General features: G+C 42.9%; 1 protein-coding gene across 1 annotated transcript in view; it reads left to right on the top strand.

The window, feature by feature from the left end:
• LOC132397847 (tryptophan 5-hydroxylase 2-like) overlaps nucleotides 1-16,090 on the top strand; it is a 63,161-nt gene that overhangs the window by 32,637 nt on the left and 14,434 nt on the right. Inside the window, exons 6-10 of the mRNA XM_059976596.1 lie at nucleotides 2,200-2,396; nucleotides 4,018-4,153; nucleotides 10,010-10,136; nucleotides 15,123-15,218; nucleotides 15,306-15,439. Of these exons, the coding sequence (XP_059832579.1) occupies nucleotides 2,200-2,396; nucleotides 4,018-4,153; nucleotides 10,010-10,136; nucleotides 15,123-15,218; nucleotides 15,306-15,439 (690 nt within the window). The remainder of the gene's footprint in view (nucleotides 1-2,199; nucleotides 2,397-4,017; nucleotides 4,154-10,009; nucleotides 10,137-15,122; nucleotides 15,219-15,305; nucleotides 15,440-16,090) is intronic.

Below are 16,090 nucleotides of genomic sequence, written 5' to 3'. Positions count from 1 at the left end.
TGCAGTGACCACCCTGGCTCCACCTAATGGTGTGATTGTACATCCTTTACATCTTTCTCAAGATCACAATACTCTGCTAGATAATAAGAGCTCCAAGTGATGCAAGTCTACCTCACTAGTGACAGCAGATATGCTCTGCAGCTGGTGCTTATTGCGTGCTGTGTTGTCATCTGCTATGGCCATCCAGGGGAGACCACATCGGAAGCCACGCACAAGGAAAGAGGCAGGCACTTGATCTGGGGAAACTTCATTTAAATTGTTCATCTCCAGTTGATGTAAAGAGTTGCAGTATAGATCTACCAACAGCGATTATGTAGCAAAGGCATCGATGGAGTATGGCCTGGTATTTGTGTAAGACTGAAGGTAAAACTTTTCAGGCCTTTTCTCCCACCAATTCTGCTTTCAAACACTGGATCTCTGGAAAATAAACTAGATTACCTGCATCTGAGATTGAATTAATGAGAGTTGAGGGATAGCTGCGTGCCCATCCTGACAGAAATGTGGGTCCAGGACACCACCGCTGAAGGGTACATCCAGCTTGAGGATTTTGTCTCCTTTCACACAGACAGAATTCCTGCGAAGTCCGGCAAGACTTAAGTTGGCAATGTATGTATCTATGATAATGAGAACTGGTGGAAATCCTGATACATCAGAAGCACTCGAGTAGTACGTGTGGAAAGAGAAACGAGTGAATGATTTGGGTAGAAGACCCTTCATCAGAACTCATGGTTATGTTGGACAGGCAATGTCAATTCATGCCTGACACCAGAATAGGCATTCTGCTCTCTGCTCGAGGAAAGAGGTCACCAGATGTGCTCAAAGTCTCTTTGAACTCTCTGACTGGTTCAGGGAAATCCTGGCCCATGACTGTTCAAAGAGGAGAAGAAACATTTGGGATGGCAAGGAGAAACACAAGGCTGTACCAGCAGGTGGAATGGGTCACCTCAGAAGCTATCCACCTCCAACCCTGACGTCCATCTCCTGCCCCCATCTCTGGTCGGTCTCCAATTCCCACACTGGCTTCATCAACTATCTCAGAGCCCATTGGACCAGAGTGGGAGTAAATCATCTTCGATTCCAGGGACTTCTCTGGAGAAGACCACTGTTTGAAAAGAATTAGTTCACCTAGACTTAAGACCTCCAGATGTTTCACTTTATGTGGTGCTGACAGCACCAAAAGAACCCAAGTTTCAAAATGGATTTCATAAGTTCAAGAGAGACATGAAGACATCATGTCTCCTCCACTGTTCAATACTCTGGTTGATCTTATAAGGAAAACCCACTTTTCTATACTAACCTTGCATTCCTTTATTCCCTTAACCTGTAAAAACCGATCTCTGTTTGTCTTGAACAATACATAAAGGAGCTGGAGAAACTCAGCAGGTTAGGCAGCATCTACAGAAGAGAAGAGGATGGTTGATGTTTTGTGTCTATGGGATGGAAAGAAAGAGGAGAGATAGTGAGTATGAAAAAGTGGGGTAGAGGTGGAGCAAGAGCTGGTAGGTGATAGGTGGATCCAAGTGAAGGAGTGATGGACTGATGAGAGAGTGAGCAGGGTGGGAATGATGCAAGAAGCTGGGAGCTGATGGGTGGAAATGACCCAAGAAGATAGAATCTGATAGGAGAGAATAGTGGATCATGGAATAAAGGGAAGGAGGTAGAAGTGTGTGAATAATGGGCGAATGGAGAGGATGGGGAGGGGGCAAGGAAAAGAGAGATGGTGAAGGCGCGCTGTTGGATCAGGAGGATAATAAAGTGGGGAAAGAAACAGAGAGGGTTAGTTACTGGAAGTGAGAACCAGTGTTGACGCCATCAAGTTGGAGAATATCCAGGTAGAATATGAAGCGCTTTTCATCTAACTTATGCTTAACCTCAACCTGGCAGTGAAGGAGGCCATGGACAGGCATGTTGGTGTCGAAATGGATAGTGGAATTAAAGATCTGGGCTAATGCAGTGGATGGAGTGAAGGTGCTAATGTGCCTCGATCTGAATGTATTCAATGATTGAGTCTCTACATCCCTCTGGGATAGAGTATTCCAAAATCAACACAAAAACTAGGGTAGATTTAATCATTGAAAATGCATAACTTCTCAAAATGAATTTTCAGTGTGTGTATTCTTTGTAATTATAGCTAATATTAAACTTTCAATCTGGTGAGATTTACTCTGTTTGCTAACACGTCCACTTACTACCCTCTAGTGGCCAGCCTATTCCTAGAGTTGAATACACGGAAGAAGAAATTCGCACCTGGGGAATGGTGTTCAGAGAGCTGACAAAGCTTTATCCAACTCACGCGTGCCAAGAGTACCTGAAGAATTTCCCCCTCCTAACCAAGTACTGTGGCTACAGAGAGGATAATATCCCTCAACTGGAAGACGTGTCTGCATTTTTGAAAGGTATTTGTCAGCATTGGTAGGATTATTGCCTACCAAAAGGGAGACTACACTGTAATAACTAGGACATCTTCAAAGAACGATGCCTCAAAAAGGAGGCACCCATCTTTAAGGACCCTATCACCCAGGTCATGCCCTGTCATTGCTACTATCAGGAAGGAGGTTCACACAATGATTCAGGAATAACTTCTTCCCCTCTGCCATCAAATTTCTGAATGGACATTGAACCCATGAACATCACTGCTTTTTAATTATTATTTTTGCATGGTTTCATTCATTTTCTCCCCCTATTATTGTGTACGGCACTACTGGCTGCTGCAAAGACCACAAATTTCATGACATGCACCGGCGATACTTACTCTGATTCTGATCCGGGTTCATTTCCTGTTTAATACAAATTGTGCCGTGACAACATCGCTGTGATTGCAGCTGCTTTCTGCGGGTGTTACCCTGGTGCAGCAGGTAGAGTGGCTGTCTCGCAGTGTCAAAGATCAGGGGTTCAAAACCCACCCCCGGTACCGTCTGAGTGGGGTTTGCTCCCTGTGACTAGAGTCACAAAATTTGTGGTGGAAAACATGATAGGTTACAATAAAGAATAAATTGTGCGAATGAGGAATAATAAGATAGTGTTCACAGGTTCTTGGATTGTTTGGAAATCTGACGGCAGAGGGAAAGAAGCAGCTCCTAAAACATTGCGTGTGGGTCTTCAGGCTCCTGTACCTCCTCCCTGATTATAGCAATGAGAAAAGAGCGTGTCCTGGAGGGTGAGGGTCTGTTGGTAATGCTGGCTGCTGCTTTCTTGAGGCGTTGCCTCTTTAAGGCATGCTCAATGGTGGTGAGACTACTGGCTATGATGGATAACCCTCTGCTGCTCTTTGTGATACTGTGCAATGGAGCCTCCATACCGGGAGATGAAGCGACTACAAACACCAAAGATTCGACACCTGCAGGAAATCCAAAGCAACAACACACACAAAACACTGGAGGAACTCAGCAGGCCAGGCAGCATCTGTGGAATTGAATAAACAGTTGATGGTTCCAGCCGAGAACCACCTTCCGGACTGAGAAGGAAGGGGGAAGATCGCAGAATGAAAAGGTGGGTGTGGGGAAGGAGACCAAGCTAGAAGGTGAAAGGTGAAGCCAGATGGGTAGGGGAGGGGAGATGAAATATGAAGCTGGGAGGTGATAGGTAAAAAAGACAATAGGCTGGAGAAGAAGGAGTCTGATAGGAGAGGAGAGTGGACCATCGGATAAAGGAGGTGATGCAATTAGCCAGAATGCTCTCCAGAGTGTAACTGCTCTCTGACCACCATACGCAGACCCCAAATCCCAAACCAGAATAGTGAGTGGATTGGAGTGTGGACTGGGAAGTTGTAGTTTCTCAGGTAACATCGAACAGACGTGTATTAATGTGAAATCAATTATTTTAAACTACTTCTCCCAGAAATGAATATACTTACTAATAATTGCAAATTATCTCAAGTAAATCAAGCAATTTTTTTTCCGTCTCAACTGCAATATTTTGAAGTTCATTCTCAAAAGCAGGGTCTTATTAATGGCTGGTTTATGGATTTCCTGTTAATAGACTGAATTTAACGAGCTGTTTAACATCTGAATTTTCCAGAACGATCAGGCTTTGTGCTGCGGCCAGTGGCTGGATATTTGTCCCCAAGAGACTTTTTAGCTGGACTAGCTTTCCGGGTTTTCCATTGCACCCAGTACGTGCGCCACGGCTCCGATCCTTTCTACACTCCAGAACCGTGAGTTTCTGTTTACCTGACCAACCTATATAACAAGTCTTCATGAAACTTTTGACAACATAGCTTAGGTTATTGATGAATATTGTATTTTGCTTTTGGCAATGATTAATTTCAGAAGTATCAAAATATTACTGTAACTCAAACCAATCTTAAGGCAAATATTATTTTGCAATCGTTAGAGTAAACCTTAACAGTATGATACATCTTTGCATTGATCCAGTCATGATGTGCATGAGTTGAAGAACTGTTTTTGGGCATCAATATTTTCCAAATTCCCCGCTTGCTCACCAAATTCTGTTACTAATGTTGGCATGGTGATTAAATTTTGGGATGAAATTCCATTGGAATTGGTGATGATCTTGTGATCGTAAATCCATTTCTGAAAAGCAGGCCAATGTGTAATCATTACTGTTCTAACTGCAGAGTTGGTAGTAAGTCTTTCAACTGGAGCTCTGTTGAAATCTTGTTGTTCAGCTCCCTCCTTCAATCAAGAGGAGATTTGATAGAGGTATACAGAATTATGAGGGGTATAGATAGAGTAAATGCAAGTAGGCTTTCTCCACTGAGGTTGGGTGGGACTACAACCAGAGGTCATGTGTTTAGGGTGAAAGATGAAAAATTTAAGTGGAACATGAGGGGAATCGTCTTCACTCAGAGGGGCATGAGAATGTGGAATGAGTTGCTAGCAGAAGTGTTGCATGCGATTTCAATTGCAATGTTTAAGAGAAGTTTGGAAGGCACATGGATGGTAGGGATATGGAGAGCTATGGTCCCAGTGCAGGTTGCTGGGAGTGGGCAGTTTAACTGGTTCAGGATGAACTAGATGGGCCAAAGAGCCTTTTTCTGTGTTGTACTTTTCTATGACTAAGAATTCATGAAATGGTTCAGTAGGATAAACACAGAATACATTTTGTAGTATATTTAATTGTATGGTGAAATTATAGAATGCAAAGAAGATGGCCATATGTCTATGCTAGTGTTTGTTCAGCTGAGTTTAAAAAACAGTTGTCAGGACCCACATCCTAGTACTTCTCCTGGTGCCTTGTAGATTATCGCACATTAGATTTTCATCAAAGTACTTCTTAAACAGGAAAACACAGAAAATATAGAACAAGAACAGGCCCTTCAGCCCACAATGTCTGTGCTGACCATGATGGCAATTTAAACTGATTGCCTCTACCTGACTGTGGTCCTCATCCCTCTACTGTTCTTCCTCTATTGTGTCTGCCTCAAGGCCTCTTAGATATTGCTATTCTCCCCCTCCATAACTGTCCCTCTCTCCCCTGCTCTCACTGTTCACTCCCCTCTCCCACTCAGTCATTGTCCCATTCTGCCCCCAGTCTTTGTCTACATTCCCCACACAAGACTTTCAAGACTCTCTGCTTCCTCAATACTACTTGCCCCTCTACCTTTCTTCGTATTATTCGCAAACTTGGCCACAAAGCCATCAATTTCGTCATCCAAACCGTTGTCATAATGTGAAAAGAATCAGTCCCGATACTGACTCCTGTGGAACTCCAATAGCCACTGGCAGCCAATCAGAAGTGGCTCCTTTTATTCCCACTCATTGCCTCCTGCCATTCAGCCACTCTTCTATCCATGCTCATATATTCCTTGTAATACCATGGGCTCATGTAGCAGCCTCATGTGTGGCACCTTGTCAAAGGCTTTCTGAGAATCCAAGTATGCAACATCCTCTGGCTCTCCTTTGTCTATTTGGCCTATTATTTCCTCAAAGAATTCCAACAGACTGGTTTGGCAAGATTTCTCCTAAAGAGAAGCATGTTGACTTTGGCCTATGTGCCTCCATGTACCCTAAGATCTCATCCTTAATAATGGACTTCAACATCTTCCCAAGCATGAAGTCAGGCTAACTGGACTATAATTTCCTTTCTTTTGCCTCCTTCTCTTCTTAAATAATAGTGACATTTGCTATTTTCCAGTCCTCTGGGACCATTCCAGATCATGACTATTATCTCCACAATCTCTTCAGCCACTTTGTTCTGAATCCCTGGGTGCAACCTATTTGCTCCAGGTGACTTATCTACCTTCAGACCTTTCAGCTTCCCAAGCACCTTCTCCCTAATAATGGCAACTACATTCACTTCTGGCCCCTGACACTCTTGAATTTTTGGTATACTGCAAGTGTCTTCCACGGTGAAGACTGACGCAAAATTCTTAGTAATTTTGTCTGCCACTTCTACCATTTCTACCATTATTCTCCCATTATTCTTGCTTCTCTTTTACTCTTTTTATATCTCAAAAAAATCTTTTGGTACCCTTTTTTATAATATTGGCTAGATTACCATAATATTTTATCTTTTCTCTCCTTAAGGCTTTTTGAGTTGCTTTCTGTTGGTTTTTAAAAGCTTCCCAATCTTCTAAGTTCCTGCTAATTTTTACTATATTATATGCCCTCACTTTTGCTTTCATGTTGTTTTTGACTTTCCTTGTCAACCATTGTTGCCTCAGCCTCCCTTTAGAATACTTATTCATCTTTTGGATGTTTCTATCCAAAATTGGATAGAAATTACACCCAGCTCTCTAATAAAATCTGGTTCATTACACCCAATCCAGAATTTCTTTTCCTCGAGTTGACTCAACCACAAGATGCTCTAAAGTGCCACCTCGTAGGCATTCTACAGATTCTATCTCTTGAGATCCCGCACCACCTGATTTTCACAATCTACCTGCATAGTAAAACCCATTCTAACATAACGTTGCCCTTTTGACATGCCCTTTCCATCTCCCATTGTAATTTGTAGCCCACATCCTGGCTACTGTTCAGAAGCCTGTATATAACTCCCATCAGGATCTTTTTACACTTGCAGTTTCTTAACTCTACCCACAAGGATTCTACATCTACTAATCCCATGTCACTTCTTTCTAAGGATTTGATTTCATTTTTTTACCCACAAAACCACCCTCTACTTGCCTGCCTATCCTTTCATTACAAGGTATGGCCTTGGATGTTAAGCTCCTAACTATGATCTTCTTTCAGCCATGACTCAGTGATGCCCGCAACATCACACCTGCTAATCTCTACCCGCGCTACCTTATTCCACATTCTATGTGTATTCAAATGTAACACCTCCAGTCCAGTAGTCATTGCACTTTTGATTTTTGTCCCCATGTTACACTTCAATTCATCCCACTGACTGCAATTTTGTCCTGGCATCTGCTTGTCCTTCCTGACAGTCTCAGTCTCACTGCCTCTGTTTGTAAACCCCATCCTCAGCCCTATCTCTTTGCTTCCCCTATCAAATTAGTTGAAACCAGGGGTTCCCAATCTGTGGTCCACAGACCCCTGGGCAATGATAAGGGTTGACAGCATAAAAAAGTCTGGGAACCCCTGGTTTAAACCCTCTTTATCAGTACTATGACAGGCCTGCACCAGCAATGTATAAAGGTTCATATAGCATCTATAAACAGGTCTCCAGAAATCCCGGGGCAAAGCGACCTGTTAAAAGTTTAGTCAAAGGATTGTGGAATGTTATTTTTCTTCTGCTCTGGTGGAAATGCATTCTGCATGGAGGGGCCATCCTTGAGATGGTGCTGATGATGAGGCTGCTCCCTGAATATGGCAGTCCGTGAGAAAAAGATACTTCCAGTTTTGTCATCTGTGACAGGTGGAACAGCAAACTCTCTGCTGGAGGAATTCTGTGGCTGAGTGTCGTCAAAGTTCAAAGTAAATTTCTTATCGAAGTATAAATACTTTGGCAGCTGAAAGTTTGATGAAATGCTGGAAGGTGAATAGATCTAGAATACGGTCCATGTTTTACTACTGCACCAATGAATATTCTGACTCACTGATGCTGTTGAGTTGAGGCATTCATCAGTCAGGGTCAAATATGGATATTGCATCCTAGCTGTCTACATACACAAACCAGGGCAGTACAATATGGAGAGCAAGCTGTTGCCCATGCAGCAGGCTCCTTCTCTTCATGCATCTGATGAACCAAAACCAATACAGTTTGGCACCAGCAGCATCCCAGGAGTTGCCAGTCAGTGTTGAACTCAACAAAGGATGGCCTTAGGGACTCCAGCTCTGGATTTTTTCCTTGGGCCTTGCTCGCGAAGCCTTCTTCATGAGTGGGTGTAGCCACAAGGCAGCGGAGGTTTGAGATCCGAGTTTTCCTTCCAGGTGAGCTGCCAACCCCAGTTGATGAGCCCCATATGTCCAAAACTCACTAATGTATTGATAACATATTCTTGTGCTATGAAGGTAATTCCTACAGTGCCAAGTTTTGAGTTGAGGATGGAAACTGTTCAGTGAACTACCGATTCACGTTTGTGTTTCTGCCTCCTCCACACTTTTTTCGATTAACAGAAAGAGGTTTTCTTCCCCAGATGTTTACTTCATCTCCCCACTAAAGTTTCAGTGTTGTTAGCTGGAACTGCTTCTCAGTTTGTGTTCTCACCAGTCCTTCTGATGGTTTCTGTTAGGTGACTGAGTTCCTTGTCCATTTCTTTCCTTGTCGGCAGGGTTTCCCCGTGACTGTCTCCCTCAGCCTTGTCCTTTGTAAGGAAAGAAATTCTGGCCTGCTTAATTTCTCCAAATGCCTGTAACCTCTTAATTGATGCAACAACTTTGGAGTAAGGACACCAGGAAAAATGGGCACAGTGGAAGAGGAAAATTCTGCCTGTTGGTGTTTTTTATCAACAGACTTTTAAAAAGAAAATCTTTTGTGTGATGTAGAAGCAGAGAAAGAAAATTCAGGGGCTCAAACATAGAGTCATAGGAAAGCATAGCACAGGAATAAGCCCTTTGGCCCATTGAGTCCGTGCTGAACCATTTTAACTTCTTACTCCCATTGACCAAAGCCCTCCAAACCCCTGCCAACCATATACTGACTCAAAGTTCTCTTAAGCTTTGAATTCAAGCTTGCATGCATCACTTGTGCTGGCAGCTTGTTCCACACTCTCATGACCCTCTAGTGTAGAAGTTTCCCCTCATGTTCCCCTTAAACTTTTTACCTTTCACCCTTAGTCCATGCGCTTTAGTTCTAGTCTCATCCAACCTCAGTGGGAAAAAAGCCTGCTTGCATTTACCCTATCTATACCCCTCATTAGTTTGTATCTCTCTATCTGGATAGACCTCGTCTTTAGGATGAACTGTTGCAGCTTTATCAGTTATCAGAATGAGAATCAAAATCAGCTTTAATATCACTGGTATATCTTGTGAAATTTGTTAACTTTGTGGCAGCAATACAATGCAATACATGATAAATATAGAAAAAGCTGTGATTTACGGTAAGTATATATATAAAAGATAAATTAATAGTGCAAAAACTGAAATAAAAAAAGTAGTAGTGTTCACGGGTTCAATGTTTATTCAGAAATCTGATGGCAGAGGGGAAGAAGCTGTTTCTGAATCATTGAGGGTGTGTCTTCAGGCTTCTGTACTTCCTTCCTGGTGGTAGCAATGAGAACAAGGCATGACCTGGGTGATGGGAGTCCTTAATGATGGACACTATATTTTTTGAGGTATGGTCTTTTGAAGATGGCCTGGATACTACGAAGGGTAGTGTTCATGAGGGAGCTGACAGAGTTTCCTACTCCCTGCAGCGTACTTCAATCCTGTGCAGTAACCACCCAGCCCCCAGCCTGGTACCAGATGCTGATGCAGCTAGACAGAATCAGTATTATAATGTCAGCCCAGCTAAACAATCAATATCTGAGTAACAATCCAATTAGAATAACCTCTACCTTGATAAGCAGTCATTGAACACAGTGTTCTAACTATCTCTCTAAGCACAGTGTGGATGTTCATGTACTTGCTGATGACTAATTCGGCTAAAACACTTTGTTCTACAAGTGTACAAAATAATTGTCATTTTTTAATATATTTTACAGGGATACGTGTCATGAGTTGCTGGGACATGTCCCCCTGCTGGCAGAGCCAAGTTTTGCAGAATTTTCCCAAGAACTGGGTCTTGTATCCCTTGCTGCATCAGATGAAGATGTGCAGAAGTTAGCCACTGTAAGATTTTAAGCTTCAAAGGTCCATTTATTGTCAAAGTATGTAAGCAGTATACAACTTTGAGATTCTCTTCTCCAGACAGCCACGAAACAAAGAAAACATGGAAACCGTTCAAAGAGAAACAGCAAACCCCCACTCCCCCGCACAAAAAAGGAGCAGCAACACGATCATTGACCCCAACCTGCACAAAACACAAAACCTCCCAGAGAAAAAAATCAACACAACTCAGGAAAATTGACCCCCAAACCCCTCTCCCTGCAAAAACGCAACAAGAACATCGACCCCCAAACCCCCTCCTTGCACAAAACTTAACAAGAACATTGACAGCAAATTCCCATCTCCCCATCTCCCAACACAATGCAATAAGAACATTATTGACCCTGAAAACTTTCTCCTCTCATACAAAACACAACATGAGCATCAACTCCCAAACCCCCTCCCCTTGTACAAAACAGAACAAGAATATCATCTCTCCAACCCCCTCCCCTCACACAAAATGATTCAAGAAAATCAACCCCCCACCCTCTGCCTCATATATAATGGAACAAGAATATCGACCCCCTCCAAACCCCCATCAGTCGAACAAAGCAGAACAAGAGCATTGACTCCCAAACTCCTTCCTCGCACAAAAAACTAACACAACAGGAAAAGAACATCCACCTCCAAACACCCCTCCCCCTGCACAAAACACAGCAAGAATATCGATCCCCATAACCCCCTCCATCTCACACAATCTGAATTTTCATCTTTCTCAAAGGAAAACATTCCATGGTTTTCCTGTAGACTGGGAACAGACAGTAAATCCAAAGGTCCATAATCTATTGAAGGTGACATCACAGGGAGATAGAGTCGTAAAGAAAGCTTTTGGCACATTGGCCTCATCAATCAATGTATTGAGTACAGGAGATGGGATGTTATGTTGAAGCTGTTTCAGACATTGTTGAGGCCTAATTAGTAGCATGGTGTGTAGTTTTGGTCACCTACCTACAGGAAAGATGTAAATAAGTTGAAAGAGTACAGAGAAAATTTACAAGGATGTTGCCAGGCCTGGAGGACCTGAGCTATAAGCAAAGATTGAATAGGTTAGGACTTCATTCCTTGGAATGTAGAAGACTGAGAGGAGACTTAATAGAGGTACAGTATACAAAATTTTGAGGGGTAAATGCAAAAAGGCTTTTTCCACTAAGGTCAGGTGGGATTACAAGTAGAGGTCATGGGTTAAGGGTGAAAGATGAAAAGTTTAAGGATAATAGATAAAGCAAATGGGTGGGTAGGGGAGGGTCGATGAAGCAAGAGGCAGGTGAAACAGAGACTGGGCGGGAGGAGAAGGAATCTGATAGGAGCCAAGAGCAGATTTCTTCTTCTCCAGCTCTTTTCCACACACTATCACTTCCTATCTACTTACTTAATCCCCCTCCCCCACCCACCAGGCTTCACTTATCACCTTCTAGCTTGTACTCCTTCCCCTCCCCCCACCTTCTTATTTTGGCATCTTCCCTCTTATTTTTCAGTTCTGAAGACGAGTCTTGGCCTGAAACATCAACGGTTTAATCATTTCCATAGATGCTGCCTGATCTGCTGAGTTCCTTTAGGATTTTGTGTGTGTTGCTCTGGATTTCCTGCAAATGTAGAATTGCTTGTGGGCCCTTCAGCATATGATGACGTGCCAACACTTTAACCTTCTCCCAGATCAATCTAAGCCTTCTCTCTCACATAGCTCTCAATTTTTTTCTTTCAGCCATGTGCCTAAGTCTCAAATGGCCCTAATGCATCTGCCCCTACCAACTCCCCTGCCAGCAGATAAGACCATAATAAATACCAGCTTTTGGCTCCTCACCTTGCTCCACCAATGGGCTCACCGCTGACCTTTTACCTCAGCACCACTTTCCTGCACAGACCCTACATTCCTGATTCCCTCTACATCTCCCAAACTCTTTGACTGTCGTACGTGATATTTTCCAACAGGGCTGACTTTTCCTCTCTCCTCTCAGTCAATAGCAAATGGAGTCACAACATATGTGAAGTTTGTGCACTAATGCATATTCTGGCATTATGTGACACACAAGTGCCTGCAGCTATACTCTTAGACAGGAATTCATTATAATTGAGTCCGAATTCTCCTAATGACCTTTAAAATAGCAAAAGAAGCTATTGCAAAGCTACTGTCATGCAAGGGTTGCCTGCACAGAATTTGCTAATCCATGAAGCATACTTGTGTCAATAAACTTCAAGGAGATTCAGAAGAAATTCATTCTGAATTATTTTTACAAAATTACTATGTCCCATTAATTCTTGTAACACAATATGGATGTGTTTTGTCGAATAATAAAGATCAAAGTAAATTTATTGCGAAGGTACCATATAGGTCGCCGTACACAACTGTGAGATTCATTTTCTTGCAGACATACACAGTAAATTCAAAACCACGATAGAATCAATAAAGGACCGCATCCAACAGGACAGACAAACAACCAGAGTGATAAAGACAACAAACTGTGCAAATACAAAAGAAAGATAAATAATAAATAAACAGTAAATATCAAGAACATGAGATGAAGAGTTTTTGAAAGTGAGTCCATAAGATACAGGAACAGTTGAGTGATGGGGCAATGAAATTATCCCCTTTGGTTCAAAAGCCTGATGATTGAGGGGTAGTAACTGTTCCTGAACCTGATGCTGTGAGTCCTGAAACTCCTGTTCCTTCTATCTAATGGCAGCAGTGAGAAGAGAGCATGACCTGGGTGGTGGGTGTCCTTGATGCTGGATGCTGCTTTCCTGTGACAATGCTCCGTGTATATGTGCTCAATGGTGTGGAGGGCTTTACCCATGATGGTCTGGGCCATACTCATTACCTTTTGTAGGATTTTCCATTCAAGGGCATTGGTGTTTGCATACCAGGCCATGATGCAACCAGTCAATATACTCTCCACCGCACGTCTATAGAAGTTTGTCAAACTTTTAGATGTCATGGCAAATCTTAGCAAACTTCTAAGGAAGCAGAAGTACTGCCATGCTTTCTTTGTAATGGCACTTACATGCTGGGCCCAGGACAGGTCCTATGAAATGGTAACGCAGAGGAACTTAAAGTTGCTGCCATTCTGTACCTCTGATCCCCTGATAAGGACTGGCTCATGGACCTGCGGTTTCCTCCTCCTCAAGTCAATAATCAGCATTCTGCTCCTTGGTCTTGCTGACATAGGTTGAGAAGTTGTTGTGTGGCACAACTCAACCAAATTTTCAGTCTCCCTCCTATAGGCTGATATGTCACCACCTTTGATTCAGCCGGTGACAGTGGTGTTGTCAGCAATCTTAAATATGGCATTGGAACTGTGGTTAGCATCACAGTCATAAGTATAAAGCGAGTTGAGCAGGGGTTAAGCACACAGCCTCGTGGTACATCTGTGCTGATGGAGATTGTGGAGGAGATGTTGTTGCCAATTCGAACTGCCTGGGGTCTGCAAGTGAGGAAATCAAGGATCCAATTGCACAAGGAGTTACTGAGGCCAAGGTCTTGAAGCTTATTGATTAGTTTTGAGGGGATTGTGGTATTGGATGCTAATCTGTAGTTGATTTAGAGCATTGTGGTGTATGCATCTTTGCTGTCCAGATGTTCCAGGGTTGAGTGAGTAGTATATAAGATGGCATCTGCAGTGGACCGATTGTGATGGTTGGCAAATTGGAGTGGATCCAAGTCACTTCTTGGGGAGGAGTTAATGATTTAGGAGTTAGACTGAATTAATGATGCTGAAAATGATCCATATTTGCAGCATGATGGTAGCACAATGGCTTTACTGTGCCAGCGATCATCAGTCAGGGTTTGATTCCTGCTGCTGTCTGTAAGGAGTTTGGATGTTACTTCCATGACCATGCTGGTTTCCGCTGGGTGTTCTGGCTTCCTCCCACATTCCAAAGAAGTACCATTAGCTTCACGGTTCGTGAGTTGTGGGCACGTTACGTTGGCCCTGGAAGCACGGCAACACTTGTGGGCAGCCCCCAGTATAATCCTCAGACTGTGTTGGTTGTTGATGCAAAACAACGCATTTCACTGTATGTTTCGATGTTTCAATGTCACGAGACAAAAACCGAATCTATTCCTTTGTACCTTATGCAATAGTTAAGTGTTTTAAGATCTATAATCAGAACTATCAATTAATTTGTCATGTCTGACAGTTTCCTTGTAACAGAGCAATTTAATAGCACACTTGATTACACCTCCCTTTGAACAAATTACCTTGGTCATTTTAGTTCTGATTGCTCTGTATTTGTGAATGTGGGTGATTGTAAAAGAGCTTGGTAATTATCACAGTTAGTGATGAATAGACCCAGTGCTCCAAATTCATAGTTATGTCGATTGCCAATGCAGAAAACATGATTGGCACAGTTACTATGACATAATTCTTCTCCTCAGATATATGTAGGTGGGGTGCCTAAGACTTTTGCAAAGTACTGTGATAATTTTATGTATTGCACTGCTGCAGCAAAAAAAAAATCAAATTTCATGACATTTGTGAGTGATGGTAAACCTGATTCTGATATGGATCTCTCTTGTGGACTGAAAGTGGGAAGGGGGCAGGGAGAGGGAAGGGGAGCACCGGAGAGACATTCTGTAATGATCAATAAATTGATTGTTTGGAATCAAATGACCTTGCTTAGGGCCTCAGGGCTGGATGTGTCTGCACTAGCACCTACCCTCATCCGTGGCACTCCTCTACCACTTGTCCCACACCTCACCCACGGTGCTTCACCTTCGCCATTCTCAACATCCTTTACTCCCACCAGATTTACAAAGTAGCTCTCTGCTCCACATTGACAAATATAGTACTGAACAAAAGACTTAGGCAACCTGTCTGTGAGTGTGCGTCTCTCTCTCTCTCTCTCTCTCTCTCTAAAACTTTTGCACACCATTGTAATTGCTTGACATTTTACTGAATTAAAAAAAAAATAATTCACCATGGTTATGGTAATATCTGATTTGTATATCTACAGTGCTATTTCTTCACTGTTGAGTTTGGACTGTGTAAGCAAGAAGGACAACTACGGGCTTATGGTGCAGGACTTCTATCTTCTATTGGGGAGCTAAAGGCAAGGAATATTTTTTTTCCCTAATTGCAATGTCTCTGGAGTGCCTGATCACTGGATTGCAGTTTCACCTTTGACTCCCTCCCACAGCATGCCTTGTCGGATAAAGCCATCGTCAAACCCTTTGATCCAAAGACAACCTGTACCCAGGAGTGTCTCATCACCACCTTCCAGGAAGCCTATTTTTTGTCAGAAAGTTTTGAGGAGGCCAAGGAGAAAATGAGGCAAGTACTTTCTTTCCTTCAAGATCTAGAAGAAGCCTTTGACAATGTTGGACTCATAGAGATGTAGAGGAGATTATTTTCCCTATTGAGTTCATGGTGGTGCTCTCTTGGATGTATTGAGTCCAATTCCCCAACCCTTCAGTGTTGGTCTGCATGTTGAATGGCCTAGGCAGTAAATCATAAACATGACAAAGTCTGCAGTTGCTGGAAATCCAAAGCACCACACACAAAGTGCTGGAGGAACTCAGCAGGTCAGGCAGCGCCTATGGAATTGAATAATCAGTTAAAATTTCAGGCCGAGGTTCTTCTTCAGGACTGGGAAGGAAGGGGTAAGATGCCAGAATAGAATGGTGGGGAAAGGGGAAGGAGGATAGCTAGAAGGTGAAGTTAGGTCAGAAAGGTAAAGGGCTAGAGAGGAAGGAATCTGACAGGAGAGGAAAGTGGACCATAGAGGAAAAAGAAGGAAGAGGGGACCCAGGGGAGGTGATAGGCAGGTGAGAAGAGGTAGGAAGCCAGAGCGGTGGAAATGGAAACCTGGCTACATGATTATGGGGCAGTGACTGTGTTTAAGGACAGTAAAGTGACCTTCAATAGTGTATTTTCTAATATGAGAAAGGCATATTACTGGGCCTGATGAAAAATGTGGTGTGT

Source organism: Hypanus sabinus, chromosome 8 (genome assembly GCF_030144855.1).
Source record: "Hypanus sabinus isolate sHypSab1 chromosome 8, sHypSab1.hap1, whole genome shotgun sequence".
NCBI lineage: Eukaryota > Metazoa > Chordata > Chondrichthyes > Myliobatiformes > Dasyatidae > Hypanus > Hypanus sabinus.
The sequence above is the reverse complement of the archived record's forward strand: the minus strand, read 5'-3'. Positions and strand labels throughout refer to the sequence as shown.